This window comes from Tachyglossus aculeatus, chromosome 3 (genome assembly GCF_015852505.1).
Source record: "Tachyglossus aculeatus isolate mTacAcu1 chromosome 3, mTacAcu1.pri, whole genome shotgun sequence".
Classification (NCBI taxonomy): Eukaryota; Metazoa; Chordata; class Mammalia; order Monotremata; family Tachyglossidae; genus Tachyglossus; species Tachyglossus aculeatus.
Genome location: NC_052068.1, coordinates 59918982 through 59943005, shown reverse-complemented (window position 1 = coordinate 59943005; position 24024 = coordinate 59918982). Strand labels below are relative to the sequence as shown.

The window sequence follows — 24024 nt, the reverse complement described above, 5'->3', positions numbered from 1 at the left end:
GGGAGAGCGAGAGAAAGAAGGGGGAGAGGGAAAGAGGGGGAGAGAGAAGGAGAGAGGGAGGGAAGAGAGAGTGGAAGGAGGGGAGAGAAGCGAAGGGAGGGAGGGAGGGAGGGAGCGAGAGAAGAAGAGGGAGGGCAAAGGGGGAGTGGGGAGGAGTGTGAGGTGGGCCGGGCCGGGCTGGGTGGGAGCTCGGGGGCGACAGGAGCCGGTCCGAGCAGGGGGAGGAGCTAAGGGGGGCCCGCGGGGGCGGGGCCCAGGGCCACAGGGGCTGGGGGGCGCAGCGCTGGGGCCGGGGCGGGGAGCCGGCATGGGCCTGCGACATCACCCGGCCGTGCGGGCGGGCCGCGGGGGACCGTGACAGGGGGCGGCGGGCGGCAGCGGGGCAGCGGGGCAGCGGGGCAGCGGGGCAGGGGGCAGCGGGGCAGGGGGCAGGACCGGCAGGCGGGGAAGGATGGCTTCGTCCCAGGGCAAGCAGGACCTGAAACTGGCCGACTGGATGGCCGCCCTGCCGGAGAGCGTACACGACGCCCCGCTCACTAACCTCGCCATCCCAGGTAGGGCCGGCGGCCGGGCGGCGGGGCGGCGGGGCGGCGGGGGCCTCCCTTTCCTCCTCCCCCCCCAGGAACCCAGGGGACCGAGCCGGGCGGACGGCTGCGGTCTGGGCACCCGGGGATGGGGTGGGCGCACACACCTGTCTGGTGTGTGTGTGTGTGTGTGTGTGTGTGTGTGTGTGTGTGTGTGTTTGGAGGGAGAGGGCGCCGGGTGGACCCCCTTGGGCAGCCCTTCCCCCCGCTGCCTCTGTCCAGCCATCTGTCTGTATCCCTCTCCCTAATCTGCCTCCCTGGGGGGCTCCCAGCCTCCAGCCTGCCCTCTCTGGGGCCTCTCCTCTCCTGTCCTCTCCTCTCTCTCTTCTCCTCTTCTCTTGTCCTGTTCTCTTCTGTCCTGTTCTCTCCGCTCCTCTCCTGTCCTGTTCTCTCCTCTCCTGTCCTGTTCTCTCCGCTCCTTTCCTGTCCTGTTCTCTCCTCTCCTCTCCTGTTCTCTCTCAAATGTGATGCCAATTTGTACTTCCCAAGCGCTTAGTACAGTGCTCTGCACATAGTAAGCGCTCAATAAATACGATTGATTGATTGATTGATTGATTCTCTCCTCTCCTGTCCTGTTCTCTCCGCTCCTTTCCTGTCCTGTTCTCTCCTCTCCTCTCCTGTTCTCTCTCAAATGTGATGCCAATTTGTACTTCCCAAGCGCTTAGTACAGTGCTCTGCACATAGTAAGCGCTCAATAAATACGATTGATTGATTGATTGATTGATTCTCTCCTCTCCTGTCCTGTTCTCTCCTCTCCTGTCCTGTTCTCTCCTCTCCTGTCCTGTTCTCTCCGCTCCTTTCCTGTCCTGTTCTCTCCTCTCCTGTTCTCTCCGCTCCTCTCCTGTCCTGTTCTCTCCTGTCCTGTCCTGTCCTGTCCTCTCCTCTCCTGTCCTCTCCTCTCCTGTCCTGTCCTGTCCTCTCCTCTCCTGTCCTGTTCTCTCCTCTCTTCTCCTCGCCTCTCCTGTTCTCTCCTCTCTTCTCCTCTCCTCTCCTGTTCTCTCCTCTCCTATTCTCTCCTCTCCTCTCCTGTTCTCTCCTCTCTTCTCCTCTCCTCTCCTCTCTTCTCCTCCTCTCCTCTCCTCTTCTCTCCTGTTCTCTCCTCTCCTCTCCTGTCCTGACCTCTCCTCTCCTGTCCTCCCGTCTGTCTGTCTTCTGGCTCTCTCCTATCCCTGTCTCTTCTCTCTCTTTTCCTGCCTCCGTCTCTCCCTCCATCTCTGTCTTTCTCTTTCTGACTCTGTTTCTCTCTTTCCATCTCTCTCACTGTCCCATCTCTCTCTCACTGTCGCTCTCTCTATTTATCTTTGACCCATCTCTTTCTCACTGTTGCTGTCTCTTTCTATCTTTGTCCTGTCATTCTCTCTTTCTGTCGCTGTCTCTCTCTATTTTTGTCCTCTCTCTCTCTCTCTCTCTCTCTCTCTCTCTCTCTCTCTCTCTCCCTTTGTCCCGTCTCTCTCTCTCTCTCTCTCTCGTTCTCCCTCCCTTTCTATCTTCTCTTTGTCTTCTACCTATCCCTATCAGTCTCCTATTTACCACTCTCTCTCCCGTCCCTCTGTTTCTCTGTCTTGGGCTTCTCATTCTCTGTGTCTCCCTCTGCCTCTATCTCTTGGGGATCTGTCTCTCTGTCTTTGTCTCTGGTGGCCCTCCTACCTCCGGCAGGTCTCATGGACAGCGCTTCCCGGGGTCATTGAGATTCTCCTCCAGTCCCCCTGGAAGGGACATAACACCCCCCCCCCCCCCCGAAGAGCAGACTCCAGAGCGAGGGTCCCCGAAATTCTGGAGAGGGTGAGAGGGGGCAAGGTGGGGAAGAGGAGACCCTTCCAAGAGAGCCGAGGGGGCAGATAATAGTAATGATATTTAAGTGCTTACTATGTGCCAAGCACTGTACTATGCACTGGGATAGATACAAGCAATTTGAGTTGGGCACAGTTGCTGTCTGAGGTGGGGCTCCCTGCTTCAATCCCCATTTTACAGATGAGGTGACTGAGGCACAAAGAAGTGAAGGGATTTGCCCAAGGTCATACAGCAGATGTGCTCCAGGGGAGCAGCGAGGAAGGTTTCACGGGTCCCAGGCTAGGGGGTCAAGGCCCCGGGGAGGAAAAAAGGAGGGGAGGGGTTTCCCGGAAAGGAGAGGTGTGAGGCAGAGCTGCAGTGAGGAAGGTTGGGGTGGGAAGGCAGGAGGGAAGCCCCCATTTGTAGCTCCAAACCTCCGAAGAAGGTCCCGGGGGTGAGACCGTGGGACCGACCGCATGGGATAATAATAACAATTACAGCATTTATTAAGCGCTTACTATGTGCTAGGCACTGTTCTAAGTGCTGGGGTGGGTACAAGCAGATTGTGTTGGTTACAGTCCCTATCCCACATGGGGCTCACAGTCTCAATCCCCATTTTACAGATGAGGGAACTGAGGCTCAGAGAAGTGAAGTGACTTGGCCAAGGTCATGCAGCAGACAAGTGGCAGAGCGGGGACTAGAACTCTTGACCTTCTGACTCCCAGGCCTGTGGTCTATCCATTATGATGCATCAGGGGATCATGGAGGGCCCTGCCTCAGTGTCCCTCCCGCCTAAATCCTGCCCAGTCTGGGCCGGGCTCTAGAGATAAGGAGGTGCCTCGTGTAATCCCTTCATTTCTCCCTCCCTGTTGCTGTTCCCCAACCCTCTCACCCAGCAGTCGACAGGGCAGAGGCACCACGAAAATCCAGCTCCCATCTCTCTGACTCTTGCTTTTTCCACCAGCCCACTCTACGTCTCTCTCCCTACCCACTCAGGGTGTCAATCGAAGCTGCCCAAAGCTTTTTAAAGGACTTGTGTCTATGTATTGCTATATTGTACTCTCCCAAGTGTGTAGTACAATGCTCTGTACACAGCAAGTGCTCAATAAATACGATTGACTGACTTCTTGGCAGACCGGACTCCTAAGTGTGACTATTAGGAATCTAAGAGGTCGATAGTCTTCCCCTCGGTTCCTTTTCAGAGTTCTCTAGAAGGAACCCAAGCCTCCTTCACCCATGGCAGTGCCCTCAGAGGGTGTGGGATGCCACCAACTAGGGCTAGAGATTTGGGGAATCTGAGCATCCCAGTAGGTCCTTCAGAGAGGTGGGTAAATCATTTCAATTCTGGGCCTCAGTTCCCTCATCTGTGCAATGGGGATGAAGACTGTGAGCTCCATGTGGGACATGGACTGTGTCCAACCCAATTACCTTGTGTCCACCCCAGCACTTAGTACAGTGCCTGGAAATCAATCAATCAATCAACACGGCTGTCAGCACTCTGCTTCCTCCTGGGGCATCTGCAGATACAGGAGAAGGAATAGATTCTCAGAGTGCCCATCATCTCCCGGGCTGCCTCACCGAAAACCACAGATATTTCAGAGGGAGAGGAAAAAACAAGAAGGAAACTTTCTGTCTTCTGAACAGACTAATTAGAGACTATTAAACACTAATGGAATAATTGCCCTAAAATCACACTAATAGCTTCCCAGGCCGCTCTGTGTTTACTCGGGCCGGTTGTTCCAGCCTGAATTAAGTAATTATCAACACCAGCGAGGGACGCCCAGTGGGGGCTTCGCCAGGAAAGGCGATGGTTACAACACATCATCTGCTCGGACTTCCTTAAATGAGCCAGTTTCAAAGTCACAGGCCTCTGGTGGGGGGCGTTTAAAGGCTGGGCCATCTGACCCAAATCAAACCTGCGGCAAGGAAAAAAAAAAATGGCCACAGGTGTCAAATTCATTGGCATCGACCCAGCCATGTGAAGAGTAAGCAGCGTGAATTAGCAAGTGGGATTTTAATTTATCCATTTCTTGTTCAAGAAGTAATGTCCCAGTTGCCCTTAGACGCTTTTACACCTACCTTTAGCACCTAAGAATATTCTTGGCTAATGTATGCTTATTTATCTATTTATACTTCCATACTTCTGCTACGAACAGCTGAAACATTGTTTTTCTCCTCCGCTTCCAATTATTTGTGTATAGCTTGGCTCTCTTGGCGTCCCCAGTTAGATTAGACTCATCCTGGGGGGGAGGGGAGGACTCAATTAGATCTTTGCCTCAATTCTACTCTCCCGAGCATTTAGTTCATGGATCTGCTCAGAGGAGGTGTTCAATAAATAGTCCCTGTTGATGGATTAACATAAAAATGCAGTTAGACTCATTTCTATAATTCATCATTTATTCCCTACTCTGGAATTAAGTTTTCATTCATAAACGTTTGTCCGATGCCTTCTTCGCATTTGGAATATAAATTATGATCCCATTCCTCACAAGCTGGAAAGGTACAGAAGCAGGATGGCTTAGTTGAAAGAGGACAGGCCTGGGAATAGGAGGACCTGGGTTCTAAAACCAGCTCTGCCCCTTGCTCGCTGTGTGACTTCGGGTGGGTCACTTCTCTAGGCTTCAGGTTCTTCATCTGTAAAATGGGGAATCAACATCCATTCCTCCCACTCTTAGACCGTGAGCCCCATTAGGGATGGGCACTGTGTCAGGTGTGATTATCTTTTATCTACCCCGGTGCTTAGTACAGTGCTCAGCACATAATAAATGCTTAACAAATGCTGTTAAAAACTAACAGGGCTAGCAGAAGTCTAACAGACAGAGAAAGAGAGAGGTAGAGATGTAAAGCAGATCAAGGCAAGCTTAACCTAATTACAGCGATCATTTTCTCTAAAATGTCATGCTTTTAAAGGTCTGGCTATTTCAGGAGTCGGCGTCATTCTGAATACGAAGGGTGCCAATTGGTTGTTTCTGAACACAATACCTCGAGGTGGCAAACAGAACCGGGACTATATGGGGACTATATGGACTATATGGTGGGCTTTTGGGTTAGGAGGTGATTGCCCTATTGGTCCTACCTGTGAGAAGTCCCCTCCAATCCAGCAATACTAAGGACATTGGCATCAACTGCAACTCTCTTGTGGGATGCCATGGCTCTAAGCTGAGGACGAACGCTTTGCTTCCTTGTGGAGAGCTAGAGAGGTGGAAGATTCTCTGGACAAAATAAAATTACTTTATTTCATCTGGAAAAGTGGCGTGTGATTCTTTAGGAGAATGCTTGGAAGGGTGGTCTTTCCAACCTTTAAGGAGATCAATTAGGATTCTCATCATGCCACACAGGGTGGATGATCAGTAGGATACTCTCTGATGCAGTCCAAAAGCAGCCTGTCCTTGCCACAGGGGACAAGTCTCAAGGATGATAGGTCACAGCCCCGATTGAAAAAGCAATAGTATTTACCAAGCACCTACTCTGTGCAGAGTACTATACTAAGTACTTGGGAGAGTACAAATCATTCGTTCATTCAATCATATTTATTGAGGGCTTAATGTGTGCAGAGCACTGGACTAAGAGCTTGGGAAGTACAAGTCGGCAACATATAGAGACAGTCCCTACCCAATAGCGGGCTCACAGTCTAGAAGGGGGAGACAGATAACAAAACAAAACATGTAGACAGGTGTCAAAATCATCAGAACAAATAGAATTAAAGCTATATGTATATCATTAACAAAATAAATAGAATAGTATATGCGTACAAGTAAAATAGAGTAATAAATCTGTACAAATATATATACAAATGCTGTGGGGATGGGAAGGAGGTAGGGCAGGTGGATGGGGAGGAGGAGAGGGAAAAGGGGGCTCAGTCTGGGAAGGCCTCTTGGAGGAGGTGAGCTCTCAGTAGGGCTTTGAAGGGAGGAAGAGAGCTAGCTTGGCGGATCTGCAGAGGGAGGGCATTCCAGGCCAGGGGGAGGACGTTGGCCGGGGGTCGATGGTGGGACAGGCGAGAACAAGGTACAGTGAGGAGGTTAGCAGCGGCAGAGGACTGGAGGGTGTGGGCTGGGCTGTAGAAGGAGAGAAGGGAGGTGAGGTAGGAGGGGAAGAGGTGATGGACAGCCTTGAAGCCGAGAGTGAGTTTTTGCTTGATTCATAGGTTGACGGGCAGCCACTGGAGATTTTTGAGGAGGGGAGTCACATGCCCAGAGCGTTTCTGCACAAAGATGATCTGGGCAGCAGAGTGAAGTATAGACTGAAGTGGGGAGAGACTGGAGAATGGGAGATCAGAGAGGAGGCTGATGCAGTAATCCAGTCGGGTTAAGATGAGAGATTGAACCAGCAAGGTAGCGGTTTGGATGGAGAGGAAAGGGCAGATCTTGGCCATGTTGTGGAGGTGAAACCGGTAGGTTTTGGTGACGGATTGGATGTGAGGGGTGAATGAGAGAGCAGAGTCGAGGATGACACCAAGGTTGTGGGCTTGTGAGACGGGAAGGATGGTAGTTCCGTCTACAGTGACGGGAAAGGCAGGGAGAGGGCAGGGTTTGGGAGGGAAGATAAGTAGTTCAGTCTTGTACATATTGAGTTTTAGATGGCGGGCAGACATCCAGAGGGAGATGTCCTGAAGGCAGGAGGAGACAGGAGCCTGGAGGGAGGGAGAGAGAGCAGGGGCAGAGATGTAGATTTGGGTGTCATCAGTGTAGAGATAATAGTTGAAGCCATGGGAGCGAATGAGTTCACCAAGGGAGTGAGTGTAGATAGAAAACAGAAGGGGACCAAGAACTGACCCTTGAGGAACCCCTACAGTAAGGGGATGGGAGGGGGAGGAGGAGCCCGCATAGAAGACTGAGTCAGAGTGGATATAGATTCTTCCCACCTACAAGGAGCTTTCAGACCAGAGGGGGAGAGAGACATTAAAATAAATTACAGCTGGATCTGTATGTAAGTGCTGTCAGGCTTGGGTGGTTATCAAAGTGTTTGAACGCCATAGTCCAGTTTCCTTCCTGCTTATCAAACCGTGCTCTTCCAAGCTGGCTCTTTGCAGGCTAAAGTGTGACCCCCCTGTGGCTGCCCCTACCCCAAATTCCAACCAGGTTTGTTTGGAGCCCACTAACTTTCTAGAAACGCTCATCTCCTCAGCTTAAAGGACTAGGTTGGAGAAGATTTCTGATCTTTTTCCTTTCACAGCTCACCCTGTGCTTTGGATGATTTAAGGCTAATTAGATTCCATTGCTGTTGAGGTCGCTTGCCAGTAAACACTCACAATTTATTCATTCAGTTGTAATTGTTGAGTGCTTACAGTGTACAGAGCACTGTACTAAGCGCTTGGGAAGTACAAATCGGCAACATATAGAGACGGTCCCTACCCAACAATGGACTCACAGTCTAGAAGGTGGAGACAGAAAACAAAACAAGTAGACGGGTGTCAATGCCATCAGAATAAATAGAATTATAGCTATATACACATAATTAATAAAATAGAGTAATAAATATGTACAAATATACACAAGTGCTGTGGGGAGGGGAAGTGCAGAGGGAGGGGGGTGATGGGAAGGGTAGGAAGAGGAGAGGAAAAGGTGGGGCTCAGTCTGGGAAGGGCTCCTGGAGGAGGTGAGCTCTCAGTATGGGCTCGAAGGCAGGAAGAGAGCTAGTTTGGTGGATGTGTGGAGGGAGGGCAGTCCAGGCCAGAGGTAGGACATGGGCCAGGGGTCGACGGCAGGAAAGGCAAGAATGAGGCACAGTGAGGGGGTTAGCGGCAGAGGAGCGGAGGGTGCGGGCTGGGCTGGAGAAGGAGAGAAGGGAGGTGAGGTAGGAGGGGGCGAGGTGATGGAGAGCATTGAAGCCGAGAGTGAGGAGTTTTTGCTTGATTCAAAGGTTGATAGGTAACCACTGCAGATTTTTGAGGAGGGGAGAGATATGCCCAGAGTATTTTTGTTCAGAGATAATCCGGGCAGCAGAGTGAAGTATAGACTGAAGCAGGGAGAGACAGGAGAATGGGAGATCAGAAAGGAGGCCGATCCAGTAATCCAGTCGGGATAGGATGAGAGATTGAATAATAATAATGATGTCATTTGTTAAGCGCTTACTATGTGCCAAGCACTGTTCTAAGTGCTGGTGGGGGTGGGGGGATACAAAGTAATCTGGTTGTCCCACGTGGGGCTCACAGTCTTCATCCCCATTTTACAGATGAGGTAACTGAGGCCCAGAGAAGTGAAGTGACTTTCCCAAAGTCACTCAGCAGACAAGTGGCGGAGCCGGGATTAGAACCCATGACCTCTGACTCCCAAGCCTGTGCTCTTTCCACTGAACCATGCCGCTTCTCTAGTGGTGAGGTAGCGGTTTGGGTGGAGAGGAAAGGGCGGATCTTGGTGATGCTGTGGAGGTGAGACCGGCAGGTTTTGGTGACGGATTGGAAGTGTGGGGTGAATGAAAGAGCGGAGTCGAGAATGATACCAAGGTTGCGGGCTTGTGAGACAGGAAGGATGGTAGTGCCATCCACAGTGATGGAAAAGTCAGGGAGAGGACAGGGTTTGGGAGGGAAGATAAGGAGCTCAGTCTTGGACATATTAAGTTTGAGATGGTCGGCAGACATCCAGGTGGAGATGTCAATGTCAAACCTTTTCACCTCATTTTCTTCGAGCCTTGCTCAACATCTGTTTGTCCGGTGGGGCTCATTAATATCAACTGTCCTGGATCCTTTCAAATCAACATGGCCAGTGTTCCCAGGGCTCACTATAAATTACCCTTTTAAGAACCAGATAGGTTTCTTTTTCTTCCACCTTGTCTCCTTGGCCATTTTGAGGCTGGATCCAATCCATCAATCAGTATTATTGATTATTAATAATTATGGATTATGAATTATTATTAGTAGTAGCAGTATTGAGCACCTACTGGATGCAGAGAACTGTATGGGGCATCTGCCATAGCTGGTAGTAGTAATAATAATGATATTTGTTAAGTATTATGGACCAAGTATTGTACTTAGCAGTGTGGCCTAGTGGAAAGAGCATAGGCTTAGAAGTCAGAGGATGTGGGTTCTAATCCCGACTCTGCCACATGTCTGCTGTGTGCCCTTGGACAAGTCATTTAATTTCTCTGCGCCTCTGTTACTTCATCTGTAAAAAGGGGATTAAGACTGTGAACCCCACGTGGGAAAGGGACTGTGCCCAACCTGATTACCTTGTATCTACCCCAGCGCTTAGAAAAGTGCTTAGCACATAGTAAGTGCTTAACATATACCACAATTATTATTCTTATTATTCTCATTATTAAGTGCTGGGGTAGATACAAGATACCCATACACAGTCCCTAACATGGGGCTCCTAATATGTATAAGAAGCAACGTGACATAGTGGATAGAGCACTGGCCTGGGAGTTAGAAGGTCTTGGATTCTAATCCTGGCTCCACCGCTTGTCTGCTGTGCGGCTTTGTGCAAGTCAGCTCACTTCCCTGTGCCTCAGTTGCCTCATCTGCAAAATGTGGATTGAGACTGTGAGCCCCACATGGGACAGGGACAATGTCCAACCCTATTTGCTTATGTCCACCCCAGCTCACGGTGCAATGCCTGGTACATAGTAAGCACTTACTAAATAGCATATTCCCAAGCACTTAGTATAGTGCTCAGCACACAGTAAGTGCTTAATAAATGCAATTGATTGAGTAATCCCAATTTTTACAAAGAAGGAAACTGAGGCCAAGAGAAGTGAAGTGCCTTACTCAAAGTCACACAGCAGGAAAGTGTAGGAGCTGGGGATAGAACCCCAGTTCTCTGACTCCTGTGCTTGATAAAGAGCAATGGACAGAGCGATAACAGCTTAAAATGTAATGGGAAAGCCAAACAGAAAATTTGTACAAGGAGTGAGAGCAAAGAGATGAAAACATAGAATGGTAGGAAATGGACAAAATGGAATAAGGGCACATAAGTATCCAGGATGGCTGTTGCATGGACACAACCAGGGGTGATGGAACTCAATTTGGGGGCACTTCAAGAAGGAAGTGGGCTTTCAGGAAGTTTTAAAGATGGGGATGGGGATGGTCGAACGGCTAGTCCAAACACATCAGTCCATGACTTGGATTTTGCTTTGGATGTTCTTGTCTGCTGGGGGAGACCATCAGTACCCAAAGTGCAAATCCTCAAAGTGCCCATCAGGATGGGTTTACGGGGAAAGAGGTGTATTTCGTGGCTCAGTGGAAAGAGCACGGGCTTTGGAGTCAGAGGTCATCAGTTCAAATCCCAGCTCCGCCACTTGTCAGCTGTGTGACTTTGGGCAAGTCACTTCACTTCTCTATGCCTCAGTTACCTCATCTGTAAAATGGGGATTAAGACTGTGAGCCCCACGTGGGACAAGCTGATCACCTTGTAAACTCCCCAGCGCTTAGAGCAGTGCTTTGCACATAGTAAGAGCTTAATAAATGCCATTATTATTATTATTATTATTTGGAAATAATGCACTACCTGTGCTTTGTGCTTTCCCCAAAGGAAAAGCCAGTCTTCTTACAGGAGGAGATTTTGTTGAAACTCTGAGGGTGAGCTCAGCCTACCCTCTGGGCTTTGAGAAGGCGTTCCTTTTGGTCCATTGTGTGGGCTTCGAGAAAGCATTCCGCTCCTGTAGAGCAGGGACAAGGGCCTCCCTGCAGAGGATGCTTTATTTCTGGAGATTTTGAGAACAGTCAGTGTGAAAACAACTGGCCAACACCACCAACGCACCTGGCTTCTAGGTACCAGACACCAGGGCTCTCTATTGACTCTGGCTTGTTGCTGAGAGAGGTCAATGGCCCCCGCCTACTAATGACTTGGTTGATTTAACAGGTACTGAGCTCCCATGATGGGCCGGACCTTCCTACCTCCATCCCAAGCCAGAGCAATGCTCCCTCCTACTAGGAACTGTAACATGTTCACTTTAGTTACACATTCACTTTACTCTTGCCCTGAACTGTGTGGGATTTAGAGCTAGTTCCTCTATTCCAATCAGAGGAAGAGAGCCAGGCAGGTCAGAGAGAGAGGGAGGGTGGGGAGGAGGGTCAAGCATTATGGTGAATAAGCCAACGTTGGACCACTGGGATGCAAGGGACTGAAACAGATGGGCAATTGATTTGTTCTCTGTGCAATTATTTTGTTCCTGTGTTCTATTACTGGTGTCAGAAGGTCTACGGGGCCCACAGCACACTATTTCAAATGCCAGTAAGCATTGTGTTTTCCCGGAATGGCATATTTCTGGTAGGTTAACTTTAGGAAATGTTCTTTCACTGATCTTGCCCTTGAATGTGTGTCTTTTATTCACCCCACCCTCAGCCCCACAGCACATATTTATGTGTATATATATATATATATATATATATATATATAATCAATTTATTAATATTAATGTTTGTCTCCCCTTTTAGCTTGTAAGCTTCTAGTGGGCAGGGAGTATGTCTACCAGCTGTGTTATATTGTACTATTCCAAGCACTTAGTACAGTGGTCTGCACACAGTAAGGGCTCAGTACATACAATTGATTGACTGATCAGCTGTGTCATTGAAAGTCAAGGCGTACTGTGATCAATAGACAAAATCAATCAACCTACGGTATTTACTGAGTGCTTACTATGTGCAAGCTACAATGTGTCAGAAGGCAGTGGGAACTTAGAGGTGGGAAACAGCTTTCCTAGTGATTTCCCTGCCAGTTCTTTTAGGCATGTCACACCCCCATGGATTCTGTACACTTTATTCATTTCATTTTTTTATGGTATCTGTTAAGAATTTACTACTTGTCAAGCACCATAGTAAGAGCAGGGTTAGATTCAGATCAATCAGGTCAGATGTAGTGTTTGTTCCACATGGAACTTTCATTCTATGGAGGAGGAAGAACCGGTATTGAATCCCCATTTTACAGTTGCGGAAACTGAGGCCCAGAGAATAAGCCAAATGACTTACCCAAAGTCACACAGCAGGCAAGTGGCAGAGCAGAGATTAAAAGTCAGGTCCTCTAACTCCCAGGTCTTTGCTCTTAGTTGGCTCCCTATTCTGAAAGTCATTTCTGGAGAGCAGATGCTTTATTTCTCTCCCCTCCCGCCCCCAACCTGGGGCCGAGGGAGCGGGGTGGGTGGATTGAATGAATGAATGAATGGTCTTATTTCCTCCCAGGTTGGGAGGAGCAGAGCTTCCAGCAAGGGCCAGGTGAGTGAGTTGGAGAAGGAGAGTGGGTGAGGAATATGTTTTTAATGTATTGGAAAAAATCTTTCCACAGTACTCTCCCCAGGCACCACTACCAGAGGGAAAGCCCCTTTAGTGAATCAGTCAGTTTTATTTATTGAGCGCCTACTGTGCGCAGAGCACTGTACTAAGACCTTGGGAGAGTATGATACTAATGTAAGGGGAGGAGCAGCGTGGGCTAGTGAAGAGAGCACAGGCCTGGGTGTCAGAAGGACCTGGGTTCTAGTCCTGACTCCACCACTTGTCCACTGTGTGACCTTGGGCAACTCAGTTACTTAACTTCTCCATACCTCAGTTAGGTCATCTGTAAAATGGGGCTCAGACTGTGAGCCCCATGTGGGACACAGATAGTGTCCAACCTGATGAACTTATATCTACCCCATTGCTTAGAACTGTGCTTGGCACATAGTAAGAGCTTAACAAATACCATTTTTTAAAAAAAGTCAGGAGAAGAGAAGGTGGGTAAATGAGGGAAAGATCTATCTGGCCCATCGATCATATTTATTGAGCACTTACTATGTGCAGAGCACTATGCTAAGCACTTGGGAGATAGTTATTCATTCATTCAATCATTTATTGAGTGCTTACTGTGTGCAGAGCACTGTACTAAGCACTTGGAAAGTACAATTCGGCAACAGAGACAATCCCTACCCAACAACGGGCTCACAGTCTAGAAAGGGGGAAACAGTCAACAAAGCAAGTACACAGGCATAAGTAGCATCAATGTAAATAAAATAGAATTATAGATATACGCACATCATTAATAAAATGAATAGAATAATAAATATGTACATATATACACAAGTACAGTGGGGCGGGGAGAGGGGTAGAGCAGAGGGAGGGAGTAGGGGTGATGGGGAGAGAAGGAGGAGCAGACATGTTCTTGAGAAAGGCTTTTTATCAGGGGCTGTCCATCACCTCACCCCCTCCTACCTCACCTCCCTTCTCTCCTTCTACAGCCCAGCCCGCACCCTCCGCTCCTCCGCCGCTAATCTCCTCACCGTACCTCGTTCTCACCTGTCCCGCCATCAACCCCCGGCCCACGTCATCCCCCGGGCCTGGAATGCCCTCCCTCTGCCCATCCACCAAGCTAACTCTCTTCCTCCCTTCAAGGCCCTGCTGAGAGCTCACCTCCTCCAGGAGGCCTTCCCAGACTGAGCCCCTTCCTTCCTCTCCCCCTCGTCCCCCTCTCCGTCCCCCCATCTTACCTCCTTTCCTTCCCCACAGCACCTGTATATATGTATATATGTTTGTACATATTTATTACTCTATTTATTTATTTATTTATTTCAGTTGTACATATCTATTCTATTTATTTTGTTAGTATGTTTGGTTTTTTTTTTTTTTCTCTGTCTCCCCCTTTTAGACTGTGAGCCCAATGTTGGGTAGGGACTGTCTCTATATGTTGCCAATCTGTACTTTCCAAGCACTTAGTACAGTGCTCTGCACATAGTAAGCACTCAATAAATATGATTGATTGATTGATTAATGGATTGTTTACTGTGGAGCACACTGTTTCCTCTAGGAGAGGGAAATAGAGTCAGAAGAAGTTAGAAGTTAGAGTTAGAGAAGCAAGGTTGCCCAGTGGAAAGAGCACAGGCTCAGACCTGGATACTAATCCTGGCTCTCCCGCTTGTCTGCTGCATGACCTTGGGCAGGTCATTTAACTTCTCTGTGCCTCAGTTACCTCATAATAATAATAGTAATGTTGGCATTTGTTAAGCGCTTACTATGTGTCCAGCACTGTTCTAAGCACTGGCGGGGGGATACAATTTAATCAAGGTTGTTCCACGTAGGGCTCACAGTCTTAATCCCCATTTTACAGATGAGGAAACTGAGGCACAGAGAAGTTAAGTGACTTGCCCAAAGTCACACATCTGACAAGTGGTGGAGCCGGGATTAGAACCCATAATAATAATAATAATAATGATGGCATTTATTAAGCACTTACTAGGTGTTCTAAGCGCTGGGGAGGTAACAAGGTGATCAGGCTGTCCCTTACTTTACAGATGAGGTAACTGAGGCACAGAGAAGTGAAGTGACTTGCCCAAAGTCACACAGCTGACAGTTGGCGGAGCCGGGATTTGAACCCATGACCTCTGACTCCCAAGCCTGGGCTCTTTCCACTGAGCCATGTAAAATGGGGATGAAGACTGGGAGCCCAGTGTGGGACTGGGACTGTGTCTGACCTGATTATCTTCCATATACCCCAGAACTTAGTACAGTGCCTGGCACAAAGTAAGTGCTTAACAAATACCATTTTTAAAAAAAGGAGCTTACAGTGGGCCTTTAGATCTCAAGCACCAGGTTCTCATGAGAATGGCCAGAGGCTCTGTGCCTTATCGACTTTCACCCAAACCTCCACTCTCTGGGAGAGACTCTTGGCTAGGATTTTGTATAGAAGTTAACTATATTTAGCTTGTGAATTCTTAAAAAAGGATCTGGGAAATCAAACTTCTCTCAATTCGCAATCCACGTATTCGTCTGCTTTTGGGCTTTTTTGTGGATTTGTCGGGTTTTATTCATTGCTTAATTCTCAGTTGAGGTTTACACCTCCTTGTCAGCAGGCAGAATATTGATTACAAATTTAACACAGCAGGAACAAAGCACGGTTTAATGCAAACCCTGAACATTATCCCAATTGCTGTTAGGAGGTACATTAATTTGACAACCTTGTATGAAATGGTGCCATCATTTTCTTGGTATTTTCATTGCTTCTGTGCTGTAAGAAAGAAATGTGCCTAATTCAAATGTTTGGGACTACATTATCTAATGCCCAGGAAATATTTTTGAAGTTAGAAGCAACTTGGCTTAGTGGAAAGAGCATGAGCTAGGGAGTCAGAGGTCATGGGTTCTAATCCTGCCTCCACCACTTGTCGGTTGTGTGGCCTTGGGCAAGCCATTTAACTTCTCTGTGCCTCAGTTACCTCATCTGTAAAATGGGGAGGAAGACTGGGAACCCCACTTGGGACAACCTGATTACCTTGTATCTACCCCAGTGCTTAGAACAGGGCTTGGCACATAGTAAGCGCTCAACAAATACCAACATTATTATTATTACTATAATTATTATTATATCCTTGGAATCAGTGTGGGTTGATCATTAGCCTGACGTATAGATCTTTAAAAAAAAAAGTGTTTTATCAATCAATCGATGACAATTTGGAATCAAGTCCTGTCAGTTCTACATTCACATCGCTAAAATCCACCCATTCCTCTCCATCCAGACTGCTCTAGAGAAGCATCATGGCTCAGTGGAAAGAGCCCGGGCTTGGTAGCCAGAGGTCATGGGTTCTAATCCCGACTCCGCCAATTGCCAGCTGTGTGACTTTGGGCAAGTCACTTCACTTCTCTGGGCCTCAGTTCCCTCATCTGTAAAATGGGGATGAAGACTGTGAGCCCCCCATGGGACAACCTGATCACCTTGTAACCTTCCCAGTGCTTAGAACAGTGCTTTGCACACAGTAAGCGCTTAATAAATGCTATTATTATTGTTATTACTATGCCAGTACAAGCACTTATCCTATCTTGACTACTGACTGCATCAGCCTCCTTGCTGACCTCCCTGCCTCCTTTTTCCCCCTACTCCGGTCTGAGAGTCACTCTCCTGCCTGCTTTCAAGTCAAAGTTCAGTCCGTGTTTCCCCACTCCTCAGGAACCTCCAGTGGTTTCCCATCCACCTCTGCATCGAACAGAAGCTTCTTACCATTGGCATTAAAGCACTCAATCAACTTGCCACCCTCCTATCTTACCTCCATGATTTCCTACAACAACTGAGCTCAACACTTCCCTCCTCTAATACCAACTAACACTGTATCTAGATCTCTTCTATCTCGCTGCTTACCCCTTTCCCACATGCTCCCTCTGGCCTGGAACTCTCTTCATATACTACAGTCCACCACTCTCTCCATCGTCAATGTCTTATTAAAATCACATCTCTTCCAAGAGTTCATTACTGATTAAGCTCTCTTTTCCCCTACTCCCTCTCCCTTTTGTGTTGCCTATGCAGTTGAATATGGACCCTTTGAGTACTTGATATTCACTCCACTCTCAACCCCACAGCACATGAACAGTGCTTTGCACATACTATGCGCTTAATAAATGCCATTGTTTATATATATATATATACACATATACATATATAGATAGATATAGATAGATATATATATATATGTAATTTACTGATTTATATTAATGATTGTCTCCCCCTCTAGATTGTAAACTCCTTGTGGGCAGGGATCATGTCTACCAATTCTGCTGATAGTACTCTTCCAAGCGCTTAGTACAGTGCTCTGTATACACAGTAAGTGCTCAATAAATACTTAGGATTGATACTTAGATTGCGAGCCCTTGGAGGGACAGAAACCATGTCAAATCATCATCATCAGTCATATTTATTGAGCGTTTACTGTGTGCAGAGCACTGTACTAAGCGCTTATGCCCACCTGTGTACTCAGTCAGTCAATTGCATTTATTGAGCACTTACTGTGTGCAGAGCACTGTACTAAGCTCTTGGGAGAGTACAGTACAACAATAAACAGACACATTCCCCACCCACAATGAGTTTACACTACTAGTGTAGAATAGCCTCTTAATAATAATAATAATAATAATAATAATAATAATAATAATAATAATAATAATGATAATGGCATTTGTTAAGTGTTTACTGTGTGCCAGGCACTGTTCTAAGTGCTGGGGTAATACAAGATAATCAGGTCGGACCTAATCCCTGTCCCATATAGGACTCACAGACTTAATCCCCATTTTACAGGTGAGGGAAATGAGGCCCAGAGAAGTTAAATGACTTGCCCACTTATAGTGCTTAGTAATAATAATAAAAATAATAATAATAATGGTGTTTGTTAAGCACTTACTATGTGCAAAGCACTAAGTGCCTGGGGGATACAAGGTGATCAGGTTGTCCCAAGTGGGTCTCACAGTCTTCATCCCCATTTTTCAGATGAGGGAACTGAGGCACGGAGAAGTGAAGTGACTTGCCCAAAGTCATCCAGCTGACAAGTGGCGGAGGCGGGATTAGAACCCACAACCTATGACTCCCAAGCCTGGACTCTTTCCACTGAGCCATGCTGCTTCTCAGTGTTTTGCACACAATGTTTTGCACACATTAACTCTTAGTAAATGCTATCATTACTATCAAGAGTAGCAGCATGGCCTGGTGGGAAGAGCATAGATCTTGTGAGTCAGAGGATCTGGGTTCTAGTCCCTGCTTTGCCAATTGTCTACTCCATGCCTCAGCTTCTTCAACTGTAAAATAGTGGTTCAATACTTGTTTTCTGTCCTACTTGGATTGTGAGCCCCATGTGGGACAGGGACTGTCAGACCTGATTAACATGTGTCCACTCCAGTACTTAGAACAGTGCTAGACATATAGTAAATGATTAATCAATATTATCAAGAACCAAACTATGCCAAGTTTTCGGGTGATGCAAATGTCTACCAGCAGCTAGATAATAATAATAATAATAATGGCATTTATTAAGCGCTTACTATGTGCAAAGTACTGTTCTAAGCACTGGGGTGGTTACAAGGTGATCAGGTTGTCCCACGGGGGGCTCACAGTCTTAATCCCCATTTTACAGATGAGGTAACTGAGGCCCAGAGAAGTTAAGTGACTTGCCCAAAGTCACAAAATGACAATTGGCGGAGCTGGGATTTGAACCCCTCTGACTCCAAAGCCCTGGCTCTTTCCACTGAGCCATGCTGCTTCCCCAATTGATAGATCAATCAATCAGTAGTATTTATTGAGCACTTACTGTTTGCTGAGCACTGTACTACTACTACTACTACTACTTGTATTTTTTAAGCACTTACGAAGAGCCGGGCACTGTACTAAGTGCTGGGGTGGGTACAAGTAAATCGAGTTCGACACAGTCCCTGTACCACGTGGGGCCCACAGTCTCAACCCACTTTTTACAGATGAGATAACTGAGGCACGGAAAGCTGAAGCGACTCGCCCAAGGTCACACCGCAGACATGTGGCAGAGCTGAGATACCAAGCTCTTAGGAGAGTAGAACATAATAGTTGATAGATGAGTTTCCTGCCCACAAGGAGCTTTAATTACTTCCTTAATAATGGAATGTCATGTTCAATCAGTTAAAACAAATATCAAGCTCTCTGTTCTTTTCTAAAATGGGAATTCTGTATTTCTGCCCCCAAAGGAAATAGGGCATTGGGTGATAAATACGTTGCCAAGTCTCATGATTGAAATAAGACTGGAGGCTAATCCTCTGCTACACCGCACAAGGGACATGCATCAACGTCTTTCAGTACCTCATTTTTATTGCTGCTGTACTCTCTCTCTCTCTCTCTCTCTTTCTCTCCCCCCGCCTCCCTCTCTCTTTCTCCTTCCCTCCCTTTCCTCCCCCAACTCTCTCCCTCTCTCTCTCTATCTCTCTCTCTCTCCCCCATCCTCTCTTCCCGCCTCCTCCCCACCACTGATTAGATTCGTATCCAGCTCTTGACCAACACTATTCAGTCCCTGGCAGTCAGCCCTGTTATTTGTTCTACAAATGAGAAGAAATATGCCAGTGGCCTCTCCCAGCCACCTTGCCCCAAGTGGGTACCTACCACTCATCCCTCTCTGCATCTTTATAAGCATCAGCCAGTTCTCATGCTGTTGCACATGACTGCATCTTATATTAAAAACGATGATTAATAATAATAATAATAATAATAATAATGGTATTTAAGGGCTTATTATGTGCCAACTACTATATTAAGCACAGGGGAAGATATAAAAGAGTCAGGCTGGGCACAGTCTCTGTCCCACAGGGGGCTCGCAGTCCAGAGAGGAGGGAGAATGGGTACTGAATCCCTATTTCCCAGTTGAGGAAACTGAGGCACAGTGAAGTGACTTACCTAAGGTCCCAGAGATGGCAGTTGGCAGAGCTGGGATTAGAACCCAGGTCCTCTGTTTCCCAGGCCCGTGCTCTTCCCACTACGCTGCTTTGTATTCCTTGACCATAACAATAGTATTGATTAAGTGCTTACTGTGGACAGAACACACTAGGGAAGCAGCATGGTCTAATGGAAAGAACATGGGCCTAGTTGTCAGCGGATCTGCGTTCTAATAACAGTTCTGCCACTTGTCTGCTATCTGACCTTGGGCAAGTCACTTCATTTCTCTGTGCCTCGGTTACTTCATCTGTAGAATGGGGGATAATGACTGTGAGCCTCATGTGGGACAGGGACTGTGTCCAACCTGATTAGCAGTATGTGCCCCAGTACTTAGTACAGTGTCTGGCACATAGTAAGCTCTTAAGAAATACCAAAAAAAACCCCTGTATTAAGCATTAGGAGACAATACACAGGTTGCCATTAATAATAATAATGATGATGGCATTTATTAAGCGCTTACTATGTGCATAGCACTGTTCTAAGCGCTGGGGAGGTTACAAGGTGATCAGGTTGTCTCACAGGGGGCTCACAATCTTAACCCCCATTTTACAGATGAGGTAACAGGTACAGAGAATTGAAGTGACTTGCCCAAAGTCACACAGCTGACAGTTGGCGGAGCTGGGATTTGAACCCATGACCTCTGACTCCAAAGCCCATGCTCTTTTGCACTGAGCCAGGCTGCTTCTCTAACCATTAGACATGGTTTCTGTCCCTCTGAGGGCTCACAATCAAGAATAATCTAAGAATAATAATCTAAGAATAATTAATGTATATTAATGTCTGTCTCCCCCTCTAGACTGTGAGCTTGTTGTGGGCAGGGAATGTGTCTGTTGTTGTATTGTACTCTCCAAGCATTTAGTACACAGTAAGCACTCAAAAAATATGATTGAATAAATAAGAATCAAAAAGTGTTATTAATTGAGCACTTACTGTTTGGAGAGTACCGTACTAGGCTAGGAGCAGCTTCTGTACTAGGCGAGAAGCGGTGTGGCTCAATGGAAAGAGCCGGGGCTTTGGAGTCAGAGGTCATGGATTCTAATCCCGGCTCCACCACTTGTCAGCTGGGTGACTTTGGGCAAGTCACTTCACTTCTCTGGGCCTCAGTTACCTGAGAGCTTACTGTGTGCAGAGCACTGTACTAAGCGCTTGGGAAGTACAAATTGGCAACATATAGAGACAGTCCCTACCCAACAGTGGGCTCACAGTCTAAAATGGGGAGACAAAACCAAACATACTAACAAAATAAAATAAATAGAATAGATATGTACAAGTAAAATAAATAAATAAATAAATAGAGTAATAAATATGTACAAACATATATACATATATACAGGTGCTGTGGGGAAGGGAAGGAGGTAAGATGGGGGGATGGAGAGGGGGGAGAGGAAGGAAGGGGCTCAGTCTGGGAAGGCCTCCTGGAGGAGGTGAGCTCTCAGTAGGGCCTTGAAGGGAGGAAGAGAGCTAGCTTGGCGGATGGGCAGAGGGAGGGCATTCCAGGCTCGCGGGATGAGGTGGGCCGGGGGTCGATGGCGGGACAGGCGAGAACGAGGCCTAACAGTGAGGAGATTAGTGGCAGAGGAGCAGAGGGTGCTGGCTGGGCTGGAGAAGGAGAGAAGGGAGGTGAGGGAGAGAAGAGGGAGGGAGAGGAGGGAGAGAAGAGGGAGGGAGAGAAGGGAGATTTTTGAGGAGGGGAGTAACATGCCCAGAGCGTTTCTGGACAAAGACAATCCGGGCAGCAGCATGAAGTATGGATTGAAGTGGAGAGAGACACGAGGATGGGAGATCAGAGAGGAGGCTGATGCAGTAGTCCAGACGGGATAGGATGAGAGCTTGAATGAGCAGGGTAGCGGTTGGGATGGAGAGGAAAGGGCGGATCTTGGCAATGTTGCGGAGGTGAGACCGGCAGGTTTTGGTGACGGCTTGGATGTGAGGGGTGAATGAGGGAGCGGAGTCGAGGATGACACCAAGGTTGCGGGCTTGTGAGACGGGAAGGATGGTAGTGCCGTCAACAGAGATGAGAAAGTCAGGGAGAGGGCAGGGTTTGGGAGGGAAGACAAGGAGTTCAGTCTTGTACATGTTGAGTTTTAGGTGGCGGGCAGACATCCAGATGGAGATGTCCTGAAGGCAGGAGGAGATGCGAGCCTGGAGAGAGGGGGAGAGAGCAGGGGCAGAGATGTAGATCTGGGTGTCATCAGCGTAGAGATGATAGTTGAAGCCATGGGAGCGAATGAAGTCATCAAGGGAGTGCGTGTAGATCGAGAACAGAAGGGGACCAAGCACTGTGAGTCCCCTGCAGGACAACCTGATCACCTTGTAACCTCCCCAGAGCTTAGAACAGTGCTTTGCACATAGTAAGCGCTTAACAAATGCCATCATCATCATTATTATTATTATTACTAAGTACTTGGAAAAGTATAACACAACCTAATTGGTAGACATGTTCCCTGCCCACAAGAAGTTTACTATCAGGAAGGGGAGAGAGAAATTAATATAAATTATGGATGTGTATGTAAGTGCTGTGGGGCTGAGGGTAGGGTGAATATCAAGTGCCCAAAGGGTACAGATCCACAGGCATAGGGATGCATAAGGGGGAGAGAGTAGGGAAAAAGATGGCCCCATTCTCTAGACTGTAAGCTTGTTGCGGGTAGAGAATTTGTCTGTCAACTCTATTATATTGTTATTTTGAATTCTCCCAAGCACTTAGTACAGTAATATGATTGATCCAAAGGGAAGAAGAATCTAATTGCTGCTAAAGGATGATAGAAAGAACCAATTCAGCTAAGCACTGTGGATCTCTGGAATAATCATAATAATAATAAATAATAATGGCATTTGTTAAGTGCTTACTATGTTCTAAGCGCTGGGGTAGATACAAGGTTATCAGGTTGTCCCACCTGGAGCTCACAGTCTTAATCCCCATTTTACAGATGAGGTAATTGAGGCACAAAGAAGTTAAGTCATTTGCCTAAAGTCACACAGCTGACAACAGTATAATAATAATAATAATAATAATAATAATAATGGCATTTGTTAAGTGCTTACTATGTGCAAAGCACTGTTCTAAGCGCTGGGGAGGATACAAGGTGATCAGGTTGTCCCATGTGGGCCTCACAGTCTTAATCCCCATTTTACAGATGAGATAACTGAGACACAGAGAAGTTAAGTGACTTGTCCAAAGTCACACAGCTGACAAATGGTGGAGCTGGGATTTGAACCCATAACCTCTGACTCCCAAGCCCATGCTCTTTCCACTGAGCCACACTGCTTCTCTCGACATACATTCCCTGCTCACAGCAAGCCTACAGTCTATAGGACGAGCTTACAATCTAGAGCTTACGGTCCAGCGGGCAACCTTACAGTCTAGGGGGACTGCAGACGAAGGGGAGGGACACTGAAGCCCGTTGGGTAGGGATTGTCTCTATTTGTTGCCAACTTGTACTTCCCAAGCGCTTAGTACAGTGCTCTGCACACAGTAAGCGCTCAATAAATACGATTGAATGAATGGTCAGACAGAGAAACTGCTAAAAGGGCCTCCAGCAGGCAGGACTTCTAGTGGGGTGTGAGACTAGGGCTGCAGTGGAAGAGCCCAGCTCAATAACCCAAGGTGGAACCAGGGCAGCAGGTCCGGAGCCAGAGGTCAGCCTGGTTCTCAGCGGGGCAGACCCTGAGGAGGCAGGCCGGAGTTAACCGGGCCCAACGGGCATCCGACGCATCATCATCTATCGTATTTATTGAGTGCTTACTGTGTGCAGAGCACTGTACTAAGCGCTTGGGAAGTACAAGTTGGCAACCTATAGAGACTGTCCCTACCCAACAGTGGGCTCACAGTCTAAAAGCGGGGAGCAGAGGACGCACCGTTGTTTGGGTTCGGATTGGGCTCTGCCCTTTCTACGCGAAGAGCCAGGTTAGTTCTGAGGGTTCTGAGCTGCGGAGTCAGGCACAGAGAGGTCAGCCATTCCTCACTGACTCTGGGAAAAGTGTCATCGCCCTGGGATGGGCATTGAGGCAATCACTTGTGAATCAACGTGGTTTCGTGGATAGAGCTTGGGCCTGGAAGTCGGACAATCTGCATTCTAATCCTGCCTCCCCGACTTGTGACCTTGGGTAAGTCACTTTACTTCTCTGTGCCTCAGTTCCCTTATCTACAAAATGGGATCAAATTCCCACTTTCCCTCCTACTTAGATTGTAAGCATTATACAGGACCTTATTATCTTATATCTAAGAGCTTAATTCAGTGCTTGGCACATAGTAAACCCTTAAGTGCCACAATTATTATTATTATATGGTATTTGTTAAGAGCTTACTGTGTACCAGGCACTGGGGTAGATAGAGAGTATCAGGCTGGTCACAGTCCTGGTCCCATATGGGGCTTCTAGTCTAAGGCTGGGGACTGGCCCTCAGCCCCTTTTCTGCATGGTGTCATGGATAGAGCACAGGCCTCGGAGTCAGAAGGTCATGGGTTCTAATCCTGGCTCTGCCACTTGTCTGCTGTGTGACCTTGGGCAAGTCACTTCACATCCCTGGGCCTCAGTTACCTCTGCTGTAAAATGGGGTTTGAGACTGA

General features: G+C 47.6%; 1 protein-coding gene across 1 annotated transcript in view; it reads left to right on the top strand.

Moving 5' to 3' along the window:
• Positions 1–451: 451 nt before the first annotated feature.
• PLCXD3 (phosphatidylinositol specific phospholipase C X domain containing 3) overlaps positions 452–24024 on the top strand; it is a 137605-nt gene continuing 114032 nt past the window's right edge. Inside the window, exon 1 of the mRNA XM_038744040.1 lies at positions 452–554. Within this exon, the coding sequence (XP_038599968.1) occupies positions 452–554 (103 nt within the window). The remainder of the gene's footprint in view (positions 555–24024) is intronic.